The 15,749-nt window shown below is 31.4% G+C and overlaps 1 protein-coding gene across 7 annotated transcripts in view; it reads left to right on the top strand.

Annotated features, from left to right (window-relative positions):
• The window catches only part of LOC134715183 (6-phosphofructo-2-kinase/fructose-2,6-bisphosphatase-like), a 35,635-nt gene continuing 19,886 nt past the window's right edge, over window positions 1–15,749 (top strand). The window contains exons 1-3 of one of the 7 annotated variants that reach the window (XM_063577195.1): window positions 250–292; window positions 2,921–2,941; window positions 14,467–14,592. In XM_063577195.1, coding sequence (XP_063433265.1) covers window positions 256–292; window positions 2,921–2,941; window positions 14,467–14,592 — 184 coding nt within the window. In that variant the 5' untranslated portion in view covers window positions 250–255. Of the gene's footprint in view, window positions 103–170; window positions 293–2,920; window positions 2,942–5,353; window positions 5,477–8,868; window positions 8,997–10,046; window positions 10,571–14,466; window positions 14,593–15,749 lie in introns of those variants that run through there. The other 6 variants (XM_063577204.1, XM_063577244.1, XM_063577213.1 and 3 more) reach the window with 6 other exon arrangements.

Below are 15,749 nucleotides of genomic sequence, written 5' to 3'. Positions count from 1 at the left end.
TTCAAATTTATGCTGGTTTTGAACATTCCTTGGTCAGTTTCTAGTTTGAGGGATTAGGCTTTATCTGTTGAATTGGATAACAATATAGGGGCGATATGTCAAGTAAGAACAATATATTTATTACTTATACTTTTGATTTGAGTCATTATTTGTAAAGAACAAACCTGTCAAGCCGTTGTTTTAGTTTGAAGTATGCTTCCTTTGCAACGGAAGTGAGAAAAACGTCATTTATTATTGTGCACATTACAGAACCGGATGTCGCGTTTATCAGGAACTCCTCTGCCAAATAAAGGTAAAATAACGGATAAATCGTTAAATGATGTAATATTTATGAATTTGAATGGCTAAGAGATAAATCAAGATCAATTTAGCACTCATTAACTAACGATATACGCACGTTTGAAGCGAGAAACACAGAAAATGTTAAGGGCATTTTAAAAGGGGAAGTAACTCCTGTCTTGTCATAGCTTGCATGTAGACTGTTCATACTAAAATGCTAAAAAAGTAAAATGGTCTGTAGTCAAAAGTTAAATGGTGACTAAATCCGTATTAACAGACTAATGCTAAAATTATAAATGCTCATTTGGAAAGGGAAACCACAGAACATTGCCCTGGTGACTAAGTAGTCCAACATGTCCAAGATACATGTATATTTTTTGGGAGCATAGATATGTACAAAATGTATACAACACCCTGAAATTCTGACAGTGCAATAGTCTGATAGACCAATAGTTTGTTTTTGTCGAGCCTGCAACTTTTGTTGCAGAAAGCTCGACATAGGGATAGTGATCCGGCGGTGGTGTTAGCTAACTTCTTATTTAAAAGCTTTATATTTTAGAAATGTTAGAAGGTAGAAGACCTGGATGCTTCATACTTTGTACATAGATGCCTCATGTTACGAACTTTCCGTCAGTCACATGTCCAATGTCCTTGACCTCATTTTTATGGTTCAGTGAATACTTGAAAAAAAGTTAATGTTAAATTCTCTCTTATTATAAGTAATCAGATAACTATATTTCTAATGTGCATACCTTGCAAGGTCCTCATGCCTGTCAGACAGTTTTCACTTGACCTCAATCAGTGAACAAGGTTAAGTTTTGGTGGTCAAGTCCATATCTCAGATACTATAAGCAATAGGTCTAGTATATTTGGTGTATGGAAGGACTGTAAGGTGTACATGTACATGTACATGTCTAACTGGCAGGTGTCATATGACCTTGACCTCATTTTCATGGTTCAGTGGTTATAGTTAAGTTTTTGTGTTTTGGTCTGTTTTTCTTATACTATATGCAATAGGTCTACTATATTTGGTGTATGGAATGATTGTTAGGTGTACACGTCTAGCTGACAGGTGTCATCTGACCTTGACCTCATTTTCATGGTTTAGTGGTCAAAGTTAAGTTTTTTGAGTTTTGGTCTATTTTTCTAATACTTTATGCATTAGGTCAACTATATTAGGTGTACTGAAATATTTTATTATGCCCCACCTGCGATAGTAGAGGAGCATTATGTTTTCTGGTCTGTGCGTTCATTCGTCCGTCTGTCTGTTCGTTAGTCCGTCTGTTTCACTTCAGGTTAAAGTTTTTGGTCAAGGTAGTTTTTGATGAAGTTGAAGTCCAATCAACTTGAAACTTAGTATACATATACATGTTCCCTTTGATAAGATCATTCTAATTCTAATGCCAAATAAGAGAATTTATTCAAATTTCATGGTCCAGTAAACATAGAAATTGATAGTGCGAGTGGGGCATCTGTGTACTGTGGACACATTCTTGTTATCTATATGTCTGTTACGCAGGTTTTATTTGACCTTGACCTCATTTTCACGGTCCATTGCTAAGTGTTAAGTGTTTGTGTTTTGGTCTGTTTTTCTTAATTTATAAGCAATTAGTCAACTATATTTGTTGTATTGAAGATTTGTTAGCTGTACATGTCTGCCTGGCATGTTTCATCTGACCTTGACCTCATTTTCATGGTTCACTGATCAATGTTTCGTTTTCTTGGTTAATGTTGAGTTAATGTGACAGTTGTAATAAAGCTTTATATTTAGGTCTATCAACATAATATCAATGATTAGTAAAGAAGGCAAGACATTTCAGCGTGTGCACCCTTGTGATAAAATAGGAATAGTGTCATTATCTCAAATTTTCAAGACGCAGTAACGCCATGATGAGATATTTCCTAGTTCAGGATTTGAAATGAAATCTTAACTGCTGTCATTAGGTATTTGTGATTAAAACAGATCATTAAGTACCTACCAAACAAACATTATTTCAAGTTTATCCTGCACAATGACAATCACTAAAATGCTTGATGAATGTTAATAGTGCAGGTATACTGCAGGCAATCCCCTCTATCTGGTAAATGACATCATTAAGGTGTGCATAATTTTTTTGGGGTGAAGACTAGACTCCAAATAAAGTCATGAAAGTGTCTGCTTAATAATATAAAAATAATAAGTTGGTGAGGCATTTATTTCTAAGGGATTTTATATACATGTAGAATTAAGGTGTCTCATTGGGTTTCTAGATTGATAAAAATATGTTATTATATAACACTTTTTCTTAGCCATTGTAATTTGTTCCCCCTCCCCTAGGTTTCGAAATTTATTCCTCTCCCCTTATCATGCTTATAGATAGATCATAATGTAAATTGATAATTGTATTTTAACTACTTTCACTTATTATAATGTTGTTACATATTAATTAGTATTGAATGTATTGAACCCCATTTAATGTACATGTTTTATGACCTCAGCCCCTTTAGATATCAGAATTTCAAATAATCAAAGCTTTCCCACAACATGAACTTATTGAAATAAGGTTTGTAATTTTGTAATCTTAAGCATGATTGACTATTAGTGATTTATTGCCTGGATAGTAGGTCACACACAATGATACATTTCTATTATATATTTTAGCAGAAACTGACCCACCTCAAGGTATGATTACACACTTTTATGTAACTTAATTACTATCACTCTGAATAAAATAAAAATATTAGTGTGACATACTAGTATCTACTCCTGCTTAGTAATATCCTCTTATGCTAAGTCATTTAAAAAAATTGATATGCATTTATGGGCATTATGTTTTCTGGTCTGTGCTTCTGTCTGTTCATTTGTCGGTTTGTCTGTCTAGCTGTCCCACTTCAGGTTAAAAGTTTTTGGTCGAGGTAGTTTTTGATGAAGTTGAAGTCCAATCAACTTGAAACTTCGTACACATGTTCCCTATGACATGATCTTTCAAATTTTAATGCCATATTAGAGATTTTACCCCATTTTCACAGTCCACTCAACATAGAAAATTATAGTGCTGATAGGCATTCTTGTACTATGGACACATTCTTATTTTGTGTGTTTTCAGGTTAGTTGGTCTTCAACCTCCGAAAAATTCAAGTCTGTCTTTTCAAAATTATTAAATAGAGTTTTACATTTTTGATAAAACAACACGCTACATTTGGAAGTGTTATTATCTGCCCTTGTTTCTCAACTTTCTGTATTGTATGATCTTATTTTGCATATAACCTGTATATTACTTAATTCATATAAAAAAAAGAAGATGTGGTATGATTGCCAATGAGACAACTATCCACAAAAGACCAAAATGACAGACATTAACAACTACAATGTATAGGTCACCGTATGGCCTTCAACAATCCGTATGGCCTTCAACAATGAGCAGAGCCCATACCGCATAGACAGCTATAAAAGGCCCTGAGTAGACAATGTAAAACAATTCAAACGAGAAAACTAAGGGCCTTATTTATGTAAAAAAATGAACAAAAAACAAATATTTCTAACACATAAACAAATGACAACCACTGAATTACAGGCTCCTGACTTGGGACAGACACATACATAAATAGTGTGGCAGGGTTAAACATGTTAGCGGGATCCCAAACCTCCCCTAAGTTACCCTGGGACAGTGGTATAACAGTACAACATAAGAAAGAACTATAAAAATCAGTTGAAAAAGGCTTTACTCATCAGATCGACAAAAATATAAGTGGACTTGGCTGGGTACTTATACATCCTGATACAAAAAGACACAATGAACAGATCTGAGAGTACTCGCGGTTATCTGACAGCAAGAACAGATTTAATAGAAATCTTTAAAAAAGTATTCAGATAAATTTCTGTAAGAAAATAATTCAGTCAAAATGGATCATAAATTCATTATCACATCCTGTTCTATGTCAAATTTTATATCATGATTAAGAATATCTTCCTGCAAAATTTTCTGCTTTGACATTTTACTGACTTCTGATTTAATCAATACCTTCTAATTATACACTATGTAATTTTATTCTTGAAATATTTTCAATATACGATATATATGCATTGAAAGGGCATATCTTAAGCTCTAGTCCATGATTCAAGGTATAGCTATTTATTCAAACATGTCCCTAAAAATTGTTAATGTTTTTTACTGAATTTTCAAAAAATGCAATTATACAACAAGGTCTTATTAAGCAGAAATTGTACACCAACTGAACCTCATTAAAAGAAATTGAATGGTAAGTAGTAATAGATAGGGAGATATTATTATTTATTTTATGGTACCTGTCACCTGACTGAAAAGGATGATAATGCAATCTGAAATCCAGTGATGAAAAGTGAGGGGGGATAGGAGGGGTCCTGATCCCGAAATCCCGGGTTTAATTACACGAAATCCCAAAATCCCGGGCCTAAAAATACGGAATCTTGAGGTCCCGAAATCCAAAAAAAGAATTCCCGGATCCCAAAACGGTCAATCCCGAAATCCCGAGCTTAAAAAACCCTATCCCGGAGTCCCGATAAAGGTCCTATCCCCCCTTTAAAGTGTATTGTGCTGCTCTTTTAATTTGATATATAGAAGTAAGCTGATATAATATTGAAGATTTGACAAGTCACATGATGTGATTTTATCCGTTTTTGATGAAAGATTTTTATTATTTAATATTCCTATTTGGAAGACAATTTAAAAATGATGAAGCTACTAAGAATGTTAATCTTTCCAAACGCAACTGTGAAATAAATAATTGTTTCCAAATAATGTTGTGACACTTGTGCAGAAATAAAATAATAAAATGAAATGTTTATGCAACATCAATGTAGGCCTTGCTAACAAATGATCCTTATTTGTAAATAACACATACATGATATATAGATATACATTTGCATATTTAATAATATATATATACAATGTATTTCCTAGTTGTGTTTAAATAGAGACATAAAAAGGTAATATGAATGAAATAACCTTCTGACAACCTTCAAATATTTGGTCATGTCGTCCTAAAGTGACTGAAATTTATGTACAATGTATATGCTTTATATTACTTGGTCAGTGGAACATACATTTAAACTGTACAAATTTCTATAAGATGTTTGATAAAACATTTGGCAGGTCTGATAACCAAATATTAGGATTTAGATAAATACTTTTTCTGTTATGTAATAATACTGGGTTAGAAATGCCTTGTTTTATTAAAGGTAAGTAAAAGCTGTTTTATTTATTTCTATTTATATTGTTGATGACAGAAATAATTAAAGGTATTGTATACTATTTACATGATATATGTATGAGTTTCTTCAGGACATAACTGACACGAGCAGAATGAGTTACCTATTTGATTGCATGCTATATAAACTTCTGATACTTAATTTTTTTGTAAACAATGGGAAAAAAAGAAAAAGAAAAGTTGGTCAACTACCAAACAGCACAGTCTCATTTGCAAAAATGTATTACTGGAGTGTAACATGGTGTTTATTTTTCTGCTAAGTATGGGAAAACTTAATCTGAAAAGAAATTTGCTAAATCTCATAGGTTAAGAGTTAACCCTCCATCTGTCCTTTTGCCGACCCATTTTTGTTTCAGCATTCCTAATATAAATTTGAGGAAAATCATACATAAACTAAGTTCTAAGCAAAACTGGTAGACAGTGTTTGAATTTTGACAGAAAAGTATATACTGTTAAAGAGTCATATCCTTTATAACTTTGAAAATAACTAATTTGTATGTCCCCACTAACAGGGCTTTAAGTGTTGCCCATCCGTCCTTTTCACCGTTGTCCTTCCACTCATCCATCCCATTCCATTATATGCCCTTTACAACTCGGAAAATTAAAAAAAAAAAATTGTTTCCACACCCCAAGAAAATGTACTTAAGTTTGCCTCATACAAATTTTATGAAACTTATACACAGTGCTAACAAAGTGCCCCAATATGCACACAGAGTTCAATTTGGGCACTTACTGTTCTAGAGTAATGCCCCTTAGAACTTGGAAAATTATAAAGCTTTAGTGTGGGGCAGTTTTGTCCTCAGGCACATTTTCTTTTCTTTTTGAATGAAAAGGCTGATTTATTTGAATTAGAAAACAGAAGATAATATAAAACTGAGATATTGGTTAATTGTATCCTTCTTATTAATATTCATTAATGTAATATTCTGCTGTTGTTTTATGCTTTCAGATTTAAAAGTTTTATTTTTGAGAAAAGATAGAACTCCTGAATAATGCAAACATTTTTAGCTACGCAATAACAGTTATTTATGATGAACCCATCAAACTGCTCTCCTTTTAGCTGATAGTGTTAAAAGTACTGGCCAAATTTAGAATGCTTTTGTAAAAGTACAGATAAAAAATCTGTCCTAATTATACTTCCCAATTGGGTCACTCAGCATGTAATAGTACATGAACATGTACACAATCATTATAAATAACTATTTAAGGATATTTAAATAGTTTAATTAGGGTCAAACAATATATATTTAGTCCCTGAAAATCATTCTACCAAAAAAAACATAAAAAAACTGCACTTCAATGTACCCTGTAGATGCAAATATTTTATCAGTGCAAGAGCAATAACTCCAAAATATTTTGTTTTCTTTTATAAACTTTTTCATTAATATCCTACAATAAAAGTTTGCTTGATTATGAGTTGGCTTAGATTTTAATTCCCCTGAAATTTCTTCAAGACATTACTGATTTAAACCTTTGCTATAAAATGTTAAATAATCAAAAGTCTGGAAAAATTAATTTGTAATTATTGCAAAGGGAAGGGGACAAACAGTGTTAACCTTAATGTATTATTAATGGTGATTTGGCTTCAGAAGTGGATAAGTTTCTTGTTGTTATATACTCAATGTCATTTTTTTGTCTCAATTGACTTTGAATGTTTTGCATACTTTACAAATGTGTGTATTGGTTGGCGTAAATTAGGACTTTGAATGTTTTGCTTTAAATATTAACATATATATGTGTTATACTACAAAAATTACAAAAAGGCAAGACATATCTGTGTCAGAAGTTCATATTCATGCATACCATTATACAGATATATTTGTTTAGCAAAGGAGTAGGTTCGATAAGCCCTTTGTTTTACTCTAAATTTCATATTACGATTTATTGACCAATATCACTATGAGTATGGATCATAGCTAACACATTGACTAGATAGGAAATGGACCTGTTGGTTATAATTACGTTCCTGCGTTCTACTGATGATGTCGCAAGCATTTTTTTTTTATTTCCATGAAAAATCAATGTAAAATGGTATACATGTGTATTTTGCATTGATTATTGATTAGGAAACATAGAGTGCATACCTCGACAAAAAAGATCTTTGAACACAATTTTTTTAATGACATTTTGCATGTTTACCATGAATATTTAGTTTGTCGACGCCTGCGCTCTATGTTTCCTGATGCTAAATGTGGTGACAATTTGTCAATTTTGTCAAATTTCGTCAAAATCTCTTATTTTTACCTATTTTGGAAGTAGAAATCACCTCTTTAGAATAAAACTATTTTACTTTCTCACATGTTTTTAAGACATATTTTATCTTGTACCATTCAATTTTATAATTGGGGCCAAATATGGCCCTTACCAAAGGAGTAGGTCCAGTAAGACCCCTTTTTGGCCCCAAAATATAGCAGTTTTACAAAATTCTTAAAATGTAAACTTTTACTTATTTATTGGACAGAAGAATGCTTCTGCTACATAAATATGGGCTGTTTTAGACAATACAATGCACATATATCGTGTACTAGCATCATTAAGTCGTGCTAAATTACTGAAATCTTTACAATTCTAGCATTTTAGTTAAATTATAGACTGTTTCGGTGTAAAACAAAAGTGGCCGCATTCGTGTTCATCCTTAATATTGAAATGCAAGTTTTATTTGATGATAAAACCTAACATATATAAAGGTTGAGTATTAACACGGATGCGTCCACTTTCATTTTTGACAAAAACCATCTGAAAAATGACATTTTTCGGCATATTTGGTAGATGGGCCTTTGTGGCTGAGTGGTCTAAGACATTAATCTGCTGTATCACAAGCCTGTCAATACTGAATTTCCATCACAATGACACATACACCCTTAGTTTCTAGCAATCATTTTTCATATCATTCTACTGTGCTGAGAAAGGAAATTACCATTCAGTAAGATCAAATGAATATTTGATAAAAAAGCGATACACATTTTTGATATCACTTGTTTTCCCTCGTTTCTGTCTTTAATACCACTTCAAAAACAAACAAGTTCAAGGGCACAGCCTTAAAACTCCGTGTGAGAACCCTGTATGGACAGGTTACTGTTTGAGAAAACAATGTCAAGTTTTGTGTAAAGGATTGTGCCAGCTGAAATTGTTGAATTATTAAATTAATTAAGTGTGAGTTCTTACCTTGTACCCATAATTTATGCTGAGAAAGATGCATCTGTTTAGATAGTATCCAATCTTATATAAATCTTTTACAAAGAAGGGATCTGTCCATGCAGATCATAATTCTTTATTATGTCTATGTTTATTTATGTATTAGGTGAGATTATTACATGAAACTAATCTTGAAATCTGTGAGGTGATTATTTAAAGCTTTAAAATACAGTGCATGTACATGTAATAGAGGCATAGTATTGCATCATATATTGTTTAATGTGTGACAAAATTAGATCTGAAAAAGGATTATTACAGTATGTCTCTTCTGACTGGTGCTAATAGGAAAAATGAAGGTAAATAGATAATGATAGTGATTGTGATTGTTGGATAACAAATTATTTTACCTTTCTAAAAAATCTTGAATCAATTGAAATTAAAGGAAGATACAGTTTCTATTATGGTAAATATTTGTGTAGATATATAGATGTACTTAAAACTATATATACTCTACACACCCTAGATCATTCTGCAGAAGTTTCGTTTTTTCATTTTTTTTTCTCGGTTTTATGTGAAAGGGAGATAACTACAACTATATTCTAATTGAAGAAAACAAACAGGAGTTATCTCCAGTTCATGGGAGACATACTTCATTCAAACTTATTTGAATATAGAATCTTAGCACCTGTTCATTTTTTTTCATGCTTGATGGCTGAACCATGCAGCAACCAAGCATAAAAATGAACTACCGGTAGTTTGAGATTTAGTGTTATTAAGATTGTAAGTAATTTTACACTCTTTAAAAAATAATTAGGAAAATGAAAGTTTAAATTCTTGTATATTTTCACTCTCAGATGGTGTATCAACAGTTTTTGTCTAATCTTAGTCATAAATATAATTTGTCTTTCTTTTCTTCAAGTCCTTTCTAACCTAATAATTTTCTGAGATAGTTGTCATAATAGATAATGACTTACTAAGCAGGAAACCCACAGATTGTTCTACAAATCAGATTAAATAGGATATACAGGATTTGGTTATAAATGACTTATTTTATCAGCTCAAGCCAAGATGTCATTTTACATTTATTTATTGTATTTACTTTCTTGTGGCCAAGCATTTTTGTTAGTTGCTACATTTTTTTTTTTATTAGTACTTGTGGATCACAATGCGATTGCAGATACACTTTTAAAAAATTAGCTAAACATTTTACAGTTTATGATCAATACATTCAGTTAATTAAGATATATCTATTTAAATAATCATGAATTTTAAAGGAAACATGGTTTGTGAATTTATTGAGCAATATTCAACAGAATGTGTTATCAATCTATTTGTACTCAGCTTTACTTTTAATCTGCTTGAGTTGATATTAAATCCAGTCAAACAATTTACTTTTGTGTCATATTTTAAAATAACTTTTTTTAAACTTTATTTGTATGCAATACAGGTAATTTGTGAGTCAGCATTTATCTAAATTTAAGCACACTTGGACGACTTCAGTATAAGCTTACTTGGATGCTATAGTTTGAGTCTATATACTTGGATGCCGCCTAATAGATATAAATGAAACACCCACCTTCGCCTCTCATCTCAATGCTATTATAAATTGTAAGGAGTACGATCTAAATTGGCATAGTAAAGAAAGCTATTTTTTTGCACTTGTATATATTTTGGCATGTAATAATCTTTCAATCAGGTGTGCAGTGCTTTAGTATACCTAGTATGTAAAATCAAAGTGAACAAACATAAATAGATTTATTGAGATTGTCTTAAATAACATTACATATGTAAATATTGACAAACAACACATAAGTGTGTAAAAGAAGAGTTGAAGGTCAATATCCAGGTTATTAAACAGTGTTTAGGAAGTGAGTTGTGAAGTGAACAACATTAAGGATGAATTCAGGAGAAGATCATTGGTGGGGGTCAGGTAGGTCATATTTATGTTTACATATTTCATGTATCAAATACATGTCTTCGTTTTTATTTCATTATGAAATATTTTACCTGCCATGTGCATAAACATTGATATTGTTTCTTAAATTCTTTCTTTGTATTAAATGCTGGCCTTGAAACAGTTTATCCCAAAACTTACTGGCCCATGCACAACCAGGTTGTTACTGATCCTGGCTTCTCTAAGTGTGGAAAGCTTAAAAGGGCAATGATTTCATATTCAAAATTTACTTAGTTTAGCATAGACTTGAGGCTTTACTTCATTCACGATTACAATTTTCACGATTACAATATTTTACCTGATTTTTGAATATTTTGTAAGATTGCCCTGAGTGTCTAGTTGTTGTTCATTTGATTATAAGAATATTAAAGTATGTCAGGTCTGTCAAACTATATATTATATTGACCTTAGGATTTGGCAAACCGAGTGTCGAGTTGGTGTTCATTTGATTATAAGAATATTAAAGTATGTCAGGTCTGTCAAACTATATATTATATTGACCTTAGGATTTGGCAAACCGAGTGTCGAGTTGGTGTTCATTTGATAATACTGTGTATTCATTATTTATAATTGTTGGATACCAATTTTCATGGATTTTTTGGCTGCCCAGGAACCACAAATTCTAATGACCAATGAATTACAAATCTTCTTCGAAAATTTAAGCAGACTTTGAGCCAACCATGAAATCAAATATCCACAAATATGCAAGTTTTCCTAGATCACGTAAATTTGTGCCCATGAAAATTAATGAATCTACAGTATTGAAGTGTGTTATGTTATTGTTTAGTTGGTGTGTTCATTTGATGATATTGAGGTCTAATTCTTTCTATTTTTTGGAAATCTACATGTAATCATTTTGTTGTAAGAGTTACTTGAAGTTGTTTCTGATTCTGATATCAGTTTTATAGCAATATTACTCAAAGATTGTTTGATCTAGTTCCAATGAATTTTATTAGAACATTTTCTTTATGATAAAGAATTTTGTTTTTCCTACTGCAGCTGTTTTCAATTTTGGTTGCTTAGTAGAAGTTTAAGAAGTTCTGTTTCAGTAGAAAAAATAAACTAATATGACACAGTGGCAGATCTAGGAATATTTATGAGAGGGGTCTCTTTATGATCAAACAAATTTTTCCCACAAAAGGAATGCCTGGACCCCTGGCTTCTCTATTAATCTGCCTCTGTGTCAGTACACCCTCTATGTGCTCTTCCCTTTTCCCATTAACCCAATCTTTATCTTTCTACCTTTTGACATTTTGACATTACAAAGTAGAAAAGTTTAATACTATACAAAATTCATCTACAAATTAGAACTCTTTATTTGCATTATGTTGTTTCACCTCAAACATCATGGTTTAGCAATTCACATCTAACCTAAACATATAGTTGGTTATCATTATCCAACTTTGGTTAAATTTATAACCTTTCCTTCTACATAAATTTAAATTGCATACAATACCAAATATCATAAAACTAAATTTTGACAACAAAAGATTTAGATTTTTTTTTGTTTGTTTATAATTTCAAGATGTCATTTATACGGTATTTCAATTTCGTGATGTCATTTATATGGTATTTCAATTAATATCATTACATGATTTCAAATTTATGTGGAAGAGCCCTTAGATTCTGATATCATAGCAAGAAAAGATGTGCTTCACTTTGAAAAAAACTCAATGATGAATTCTTCTATAAACTAATGAAATTGTTTGGTTTTTTAAAATTATGTAATGTATGAGGATAAGATTAAAGAAAGGGTTAACGTTACAGCTGTTACTTAAATTTTTTACATGATTAATGACTTGTACAGTGATCTCTGTTTAGTTTAACATCCTGGATGAACTTCAAAGCAAACTTCAATTATATATAGGTCTAGATTTATAAATAATTTATTTAAGAAAATAAAATATATTACTTTAATGAGTTTCAGATGAGCATGATAAAAGAAATTGCCATAACATCAAAACCTCAGTTGATATGGGACATAACTTTACTTAATACACGTACATTACATTACTTCCCTATGTCTAGTGATCCTTGAGATGAAACTTTAAAAGCTGAATTTATTTGTATGAGAAAGTAAATTTATGACCATTTTTGTTTGATTTGTGAAAGTACAGGTACAATTAACATTTTAAGCCCCAAAAATAATATAAATAAAAAAATAATACAAATTTATATACCCATTTGTCTGTCCCCACTAGTCACATCAATTTGATCTTCATTATGATTTGAAATTGTGTAATTATATGCCGTATAAATTTTTTGATCTGAATAACATGGTTCATTACTCAGAATCGTCTATTTACTGTTTTGAAGAGATACAATGTAAGGTTATAACTGCTTGCTTTGGACCTGAAATTTATATTCTTAACACTTATGCTTATGCATAAAAAAACCAACATATATGTATTATAATATGTACCACATAAGACTAAGGGTTAAGATAGAATTTTGACTACTTAATTTGGGCGTTCTTGACTTCAAATACCCCTCCCCGCCCTTTGATAGAAATCCTGGCTTTTTTTACTTTAAATTGTGACTTGGATGGAGAGTTGTCTCATTGGAACTCATACCACATCTTCCTATATCTTTTTGGATTAGTGAACAACATGTAGTTTCAGAAGAAATAAATAAAAGTAGTATTTGAACTGGATCTCCTATATTTGTCACTTGAAACATAACCTGTTGTTGAGTGGGAAGCTATTTAGGAAGAGCGAATAATTATTATGAACAGTAAACGGTAAAGGTGATTGACTTTTCTATTTTAAATGAAAACAAAGTTCATTTACCTCAGGATAACAGCTGATGTCCATTTTTAGGTGCCCTTTCAAAGTATTGATGTGTTTTATCTTCATTTCATTGTATATCAAAAGGACTATACATGTATTGGGAGAGATTATGTGGTGTTTCAGTTGTATTGAGGGGAAGACTGATTTGTCCTGTGGTTATTTCTGTATTGCTTGCTGGTTTTGTCTTATGTTTAAGCAATATCTCATTTTATTCAAATTTAAGATTAAGATTTAATGCATTGTGAAAGATATTTAATCGTTCAATTATCTACAAACAATGATGCTAATATACACATCAAGGTTACAGATGCATTCTCATTGCATTTCCTGACAATAACATGACCTTGCAGCAGTCTAAATGTAAGATTTATTATTAGATTGGTAGGAATGTGCGTCAGGTATAATACAAAATGTTTTAGTGATGTTTTACCTAGCACATAATTTACTGGACATTTATACCTGTCTGACTGATAATCAACTAGAAGTTGACCTGCCCAAGCTAGGGGATGAAGGTTCTCCTAAAGTTTTATACAAATCTATACATGGCTAGCTTTCAAATGTGAAAGATTTTAGCCTATAAGATCCTGCAAAATGTGTTCCTTTAAAATTATAGATCTCAGTATTCAGTAAGGAAGTCAAAATTTCTTGATTTCCTCTGATTTTGTTATGATGTCATGCCAAATCAGAGATCATGTCAGAACTCTTTAGAGAAAAGTGGCTGATCTAAGGGGTTGCGGAGGTTGGATGGGGTCAAATGGTTGGCACAGCCCCTTTTGAAAATGGCTAGATCCACTCCCGCAGAAACAATTTCCTGAATGTATAGGTGTAATGAATTTTAATCTCTTTGTGACAACCAAACTTATTAAATACTAATGCCGCCATAAGCTGGTTGCTGTTAACCCAGATGGAGTAACTGGTGTTTGAGAATTGACAAAATTAACATGCCTTTTCAGTTTAAGGTCCATAGCGTAAAAAAAATCATCTTGTTTTACAGGAAGACATGAAGAATTGCTAAATATTACTTGGAAATTTATTACTAACAAGTTTTTATTAATCACTAACAGACTTTTCTCCTATTTTCAGCAACATGTCCAAATGTTGTCAAGTGTCCGACTGTCATATCCATGGTTGGCCTCCCAGCCAGAGGCAAAACTTACATGTCCAAAAAGCTAACTCGCTATCTGAATTGGATTGGCATTAAAACTAAAGGTAAGAATTATACAGATTTCTAACTCCTTTTGCAAAATATAGAAATTTTTGGTGGAACACTCAAATTATAAGAATCATTTATGGACAGAGTCGTTCATAAAATGAAATCTGTAAAACAAAAAACCGCCAAAAATATAAGATCTCCTAAATTGTACATGTATTTATTATATAAAGGTACCTGTTTATGGCTAGCCCTTGTTGCAGATTATAAATGTGGATTAACATCAAACAGATCATATACACACCATTTCAAAGCATGTTCATTATAATTTATAAATGTATATGAACTTGGCCTGGTACTACTAAAGTGAACTCATGAGAATTTTAACAATGGATCCTCATTTAAAGTTTTTTGAAGTTAGTTGCTTGATCTTTCATATATACGTTTTTAGTTCTTTTAAACACAACATTTTTTATTCCATTTTGTTTTGTGGTTAACTTATTATATTTTTATCATGTATATATATATGTAAAGCGCCTTAGAGTGATTTTATTGTTATATAGGGCGCTATAGAAATTTTTACTATTATTATTATTATAAAGTTATTAAACTTCCTATTAGAAAACATTATTCTAATTCATAGCTGGCCTGTCATTGCTCTTGCCTGTTAAAGGTTGCTTGCTGAATAATTATAATGCAAAAATCAGTTTTGAAGTTAGTTGCTTGATCTAGTTGGATTTCATGCTTACATCTATCAAAAGACAACTTAGGTATGACAGAAATATTATACATGTTACAAGACATCATATACTCTGTATTAGACTAATAGTAATCTATTTTCAATTTTTGACCTTGCTATTGAACTGACCTTGTCTGAGATTTTACTGTAGCTGAAGGGCATCAATAATACAATTCCAACTAAGAGCATCTAAAGAATGTGTTTTAGTGTTTATAGTCTTTCACATTTCCAGTTTAACTAATTGCCGTAAAATCAATAACAGTAAGTCCCATAGTGAAAATCTTATTAACCATCATGCAAACTTGTGCTTTGTCTTTTTTGTGAGAATTATGACTACTTTCTCAGTCACTAATAACATTTTCCTAAATGCTTACAATAGAAAGGCAGGAACAGATTTTCTGACGCTACAGATTTTTCTCGACAAATAATTAGCTCACAATGTTAATTTTCAAGGTTACCATTTTGTATGTTGATTTC

This window comes from Mytilus trossulus, chromosome 1, assembly GCF_036588685.1.
Source record: "Mytilus trossulus isolate FHL-02 chromosome 1, PNRI_Mtr1.1.1.hap1, whole genome shotgun sequence".
NCBI classification, from domain to species: Eukaryota; Metazoa; Mollusca; class Bivalvia; order Mytilida; family Mytilidae; genus Mytilus; species Mytilus trossulus.
This window is presented reverse-complemented; position numbering and strand designations above follow the sequence as displayed.